This window comes from Pygoscelis adeliae, unplaced genomic scaffold, assembly GCF_000699105.1.
Source record: "Pygoscelis adeliae isolate BGI_AS28 unplaced genomic scaffold, ASM69910v1 Scaffold14, whole genome shotgun sequence".
Classification (NCBI taxonomy): Eukaryota; Metazoa; Chordata; class Aves; order Sphenisciformes; family Spheniscidae; genus Pygoscelis; species Pygoscelis adeliae.
Window position 1 is genome coordinate 10,290,574 of NW_008825109.1, and position 6,000 is coordinate 10,296,573.

Below are 6,000 nucleotides of genomic sequence, written 5' to 3' on the forward strand. Positions count from 1 at the left end.
GCAACCTCATAGAGATACTGGGCTGGACCTTACTTAGCCTTCAAATTTAGAGGCACCATTGAGTCAAAACCTCCAGTGAGACAGTGTTTGGTTTGTGCCGTCTGCCTTTTTGAAGCAGTGCAGCAGATGAGTGGTCATTTGTCTGGGTCCTTGCAGCAGGCCTGCTTCTACCTGAGGATTGATGTGTATTTAGATTTTCTGTGTAGGTTGTTTTCCTTTAGCTATATTAGCTGTGATGATAATACATAAGAAGTAGGGAAGTCTGTGCTTGGATCCTGAGCCACTGTTGAGAGTGTCTGCCTTCTGTGCTGAGGTTCACAGTGCTGGCCACCTGCAGGGCCACCTGCTGGCCAGAAGATCCCCTCAGATCTCCTGCCTGGGGCTGGGAGCGAGAGGAGCGGCGGCAGAGGCACCTCCATCAGATTCATCACCCTGCTCCCCTTGCTCTAACAGCCACGGTTCAGGGAAAATCGCAATTCAGGCACAGTACTGCTGGACTAATCCCTTTTTTCCTTTTCTTTCCTTTTAGAGAGACCATCTTTTGTGAAGAGACCAAGTAATTTGGCTGTAACTGTGGATGATAGCGCAGAGTTTAAGTGTGAGGCAAGAGGTGACCCAGTCCCTACAGTAAGGTGGAGGAAAGATGATGGGGAATTACCAAAAGCAAGGTGCAGTACACGGAGTTACCTTTTCTATGACATCTAGCTTGGTATATGATGTAGCCATTCAACATTTGACAGCTAGCATTACTTTTTTCTTGAATGGAGAAGGCCTGGCTGATCTAATAAGATATTTCTAATTACCATTGAGCTCTATTTGAAGTTATAATTTATATTGAACTTAAGAACGGCTTCTTCTCAAGCTTTTGTTGTGACAACACATAACAAATGCAACAAAAAATAACTAAGTTCAGTCCGTAATATCTGATACAGATTATTTCTTCACCTGAAGAGTCATTTGTAATTACTAAAAGTTTTGGAGAATGTATAACAAATAATAAATTCGATTATAACACCGAGAAGTATATATTGGAATTGCAATTGATATGAAGTGTAGACTGGTAATGTAGAAAGCTGCCTTGGTTATACATGTTTTTGTTACTAAGTTTCCAATTAACATTTTTTTTTTCTAAAAAAATGTCATTGCTCTAATTCAGGCCAAAAAATAAAATACTTTATTAAAAAGAAATACATTCTGTGATAGATAGATTATTTATTTACTTACTTTGAATTCCCAATCATCAGTTAAAAACCTATTAGGGGAGGGTATTGAAAGAAGAAACCCTGTAACAGTGGGCTCCGGTCATCCAAATCCAGCTTCCTGTTAATCTAGTCTATTGGTTTAATCAAAACTATAGTATTTTTAAGAGAAAAATCAACTTCCCATAAAGAAAAACACATTGACTGCATTATACAAAGAAGAGAAAAAAGGTGATGAAAGGAAAGGAAATGGTAAAAGGCCACATTGTTCTTTAAAAAACTTATTGAATGAATTGTGATTTATCTTGACTTTCAAGCAGTTCTGATCTTCTTGAGAACAATATTTTTTTTCAACCATATTAAAAAAAAAGTCCTTCATTCAGATGGAAAAATTATAGGGACAATAATAACTATTACTACATTTACTTGTTAAAAGAGTTCTAACAATTAAAACGTTCTGCGTTAGAGCTTTATGATTGTGTTACACCAGTGAAATTCTATTGACGTCAGTAAAACTGACTCACATTGCAAATGAAATCAGAATAAGGTTTTCAAATATTTAGATAGATTTTGCTTTTAAAACTTTATTTTTACATTATCAATTTATAAAGATTTATACATATTTTTATTTCTAAGGGAAATGTAGGAATAAAAATATTTGACAGCAAATCCACCATATTTTTACCCTTTACAGAAACTGTACAAAGTTCTATTATTCCTATTAATTGTTTATGACTATGTATATTTAAAGATACGAAATCCGTGATGATCATACCTTGAAAATCCGGAAAGTTATGGCAGGAGACATGGGCTCGTATACTTGTGTTGCAGAAAATATGGTTGGAAAAGCTGAAGCATCAGCAACTCTAACAGTTCAAGGTAAGAATGTTTCTTTACGTAGTACTCTAACGTAGAATAAAGTTGATTTGTTTGCACGGCAACTTTATAGAGTTGCTATACACAGACTAGTTGAGGCTATACACAACTATGAGAGTTGCTACTTATGCAGGAACTCTATGATGTGTTGTAAATTAAAAAAAAAGGCAAAAAAAATTTGGTTTGAGTTGTATTCTTAAGAAATTGAAGCACTTCAGATGTAAGATTTTTTTGTAAGCAGTCTTTACAGTACTGGGATGGGAAACTGAATATGTTTTGAACTTCAGTGTGATCGGAATCGTGTCACTTGCAATCTTTGTATCTGAAACCCTAACAGAAAAAAGAAAACCAGTGTTACTGAACTACATTGTTTTAACTTGAAAAGAAAGAGTTATAAGCTCAAGTATCTGCCAAATTTTTTCAATTAAATATAGTAAAGAAGCACTGAATGATAAATCTGTTTGTGTATCTTTTAATACACTAACCCAGACCACTGGAATTCCTGTTGCTTTTTCATCATAAAAGCGTATCGTAGCACTACTGTTTCTTTGTAAGATAAAAATTCAGTGGAACTCAGTGAACTAATATGTATAAAAATCCTTCATTGCCTTTATATACACAATCCAGATGTTCACTATTCAGATAATCCCTCTCTTCCTTTCCTGGCTAGCAGACAGGCAATGATGTCATCCTGATGCTTTTTTCTAAGCACTGATGGTCCTTCTGTCCTTTTCTCTGTTCAGTAGGAATTAGTCATTATGGAGTTCTGGGGAAGTCTAGGCTTAAAAGTATTTTATTTGGTAACAGGCCTCTATTTTGACACATTTACTGTAACAGGAAAGGTCTTGTCCTTAACCTGCTCTCCTTTTTCCACCAGAAACATTTGGTGTCCCTAACATCTGTAGCTGTTAGGAAAGTAGGAATTCTTTTGTTGAAGCTTTCATAAAACCAAGAATTTTGAGATGTTCTGTTAGTCACCATGATGTTTATACGTCAAAAGTGATACCTTATGTTTGCAAGATAACCAGCTCTTACGCTTAGTGTTTTAGAATAAAAGATTAACACATGAGCAGTAAGTACAGTTTATTCAAAAGAAAAAGACTGAATTATTTTTTAAATGGCAATCTGTTCTGAAGGTCACGTCTTTATATCAACTGTTAATCCTGTAAAATGTTAGTATTAAGAAAATTTGCTTTATGACTGGTTGAGCAGTTACATTTCTGGAAATAAGCTATTGGTAGCCCTAAACCTTTGTAGGCCTATTCAAAATAATAAGCAAACACGTTCTTGTAATTCCATTCAGGTGAATGGTGCTACTTAGGTATAAAATGACATAAGTATGTAGATGTTAGAGATCTAGAGTGGACTCTTTTGAATTTTGATAATAAAATGGTACTTCTAAGGAACATGATCATAACCTAAGTCTTGATTCAGCAAGATTCTTATTTTTTTTAAGTACCTGCATTACACAGTAGATATTTACATTGTAACAGCTTTGCTCTGTGGATATTGTTATGGGATAATTTGTTTCCCAGTGTGAATGGATTACCTCCTGAGCCATTTGTCTGTACTAATGTCTTCGTAGAAGGGATTGATGTGAGAAACTGTAATGCGTAAGGCCAATTTGTAGTTGGTAATGTAGTAAATTATGATCAATATCCATTTATTAGAGCATCCAGGAGACCTAGTTTTATGGGAAGGAAAAAAAAAAAAGACTCCTCTAGTAAACATGCACTTTCCATTCAGATATTTTTCACATTTTTCCTTCTTTTTCCTCCTTCTCCTCTTCTTCCCTCCTCTCCCCTCCTCTTCCCTCTTGTTTAAAACAGTTGTTTTTTTTTTCCTAAAGTGTCAGCTTTTGACTGTGCTCCATCTAGAGAGGTAGCTTTGGTCTTCTTGTTTCAGTGCTAAGATGACATTGATCTGACTGTTCATGGACACACAGCTCTTTGAGGAGAATTTTCTTTTTAAACGAGTAGTATTTTTTCCGGGTAGTTTAAGGAATGGAAATAACAAGTCTCTTCTGCACTTTTGTTAATTGTCACGGGATGTGTTGATTGTGGGGATTAATAACTGTGTGTTCTGCTATGCCAAATAGAGTTATTTCTGTTACATCTTTCTAAACAGGGGGCTGTGTTACAAATCATGGCCTCAGAGGTTACGCCTGCCACTGTGTAGGCTTGTTATATTCAGCAAAGGACAAAGAGGGGTTTTTGCTTGGTTTTGGGTTTGTCTGGGTTTTGTGGGTTTTTGTGGGGGTTTGTTTTGGGTTTTTTCCCCCTCAGTATCTCAGCGATAGGCTGTGGTGTTTTCATGCCAGAGTGTACTCCAAGAAAGAATATGAGAGTTGTTAATGGTAGCCCCACAAGATGCATGTCTGCGTTAGGAAAGGGGCAGTCATCGTCTGTCAAGTGTCTGTACAGTGGAACTGCTGCACTGAACGAAACGTGGCACACAGCAGAAAGGGCTGTAAGCAGTGCTTTTCGGGACGCTGCTCGGGCCTTAGGGTTGGTAGCACTGCTAAGAAGAGGACATACCCTCTTCTGTACTCATCATTTTTCAGGCCTTAAGCACTGTGATTGACCTGTGTATGTTCTGCACTATACAGGGTTATCTAGGGTATTAAAAGGTGGAGCGTGCAACACCGGGGCTAATTGAGATACCTCGGTGTCGGGGATGTGTTGGTGAAACGCAGCGAATAGCTAACCTGGTGTCTCAGCAGAGAGCTGCCCTGGATCTGGCGGTGTTATTACCTCCAGGTCAGCTCTGACCCTACTTGATCTAGCAGATGTTGGAGTGCATAGCGCGTGCCCTGCAGTGCTCCCTGTCTCAGGAAAACTGCACAGCGCTGCTTCTGAGCTAGGCGAATGGGCCCGATCTGTGTCCGTGGACTAGGAACTGTCGACTCAGATAGTTCAACTATATATAATAGGATGCTAACTGTAGAAAACACAAAAGAGGGGAGGGAATATCAATTCCATTTTAACGTTCTTCCTGCTCATGGCACCAGTATCACAGATTCTGATTATTAGAATCACTATTTTCCTTTATACAGACTCCTAACTTTGGGGATTATAAGTGTTTCCTACATGAAGTACAGATGCTGTATTTTTATTGTGATTTCAGTCATATCCTTAAACCAAACTTGTAGTTCTGTATTGACATACAAGTTTGAACCCTTCACTTAGTCTTTTACTATTGCAGCTTAAAAGCATTTCCATCCTTGAAACTGTTTGTCAAGTTATCTTATTTTCTCCTTGGAAAATTAAATAGTTAAGAAAATGTAATCTTGCTGTTGTTTGCATTTTCCTAAAATTAGAGTGTCTCAGTCCACTCTTTTCATTTTGAAGCAATGTGTAGTGCATATGTAAGGCATCCAGAGACGTTGCTAAATACATGTGGGAGCATTTCATTCAGGAGATGATTAATTATTGAATAAATACCTCAGTCAATACAAACTTCCAGGAAGCAGCCCAGAGTATAATACCTTATATTTTACCAATACATTATATTTTACCAAGTAGCTGATGTGCTCCAGAAAAGGGAAACAATGGCCAAAAGTGCATCTCTGGAACCAGTGGATTTCTCTCTTGCTCTAACACTAAGCAAGTTGGATATATTTATCGTGTATGTATTTAATATATATGCAAAATGCTTTTCATGTTTTCATGGTGTCCTGGTTTTGGCAGGGATAGAGTTAATTTTCTCCCTAGTAGCTGGTACAGTGCTGTGTGTTGGATTTAGGGTGAGAACAATGTTGATAACACACCCATGTTTTAGTTGTTGCTAAGCAGTGCTGACACTAGTCAAGGACTTTTCAGCTTCCCATGCTCTACCGACCGAGAAGGCTGGAGGTGCACAAGAAGCTGGGAGGGGGCACAGCCAGGACAGCTGACCCCAACTGGCCACAGGGACATTCCATACC

At 37.8% G+C, this 6,000-nt stretch overlaps 1 protein-coding gene across 1 annotated transcript in view; it reads left to right on the forward strand.

The window, feature by feature from the left end:
- ROBO1 (roundabout, axon guidance receptor, homolog 1 (Drosophila)) overlaps window positions 1-6,000 on the forward strand; it is a 673,042-nt gene that overhangs the window by 586,261 nt on the left and 80,781 nt on the right. Inside the window, 2 exon segments of the mRNA XM_009327888.1 lie at window positions 530-668; window positions 1,951-2,078. Coding sequence (XP_009326163.1) covers window positions 530-668; window positions 1,951-2,078 — 267 coding nt within the window.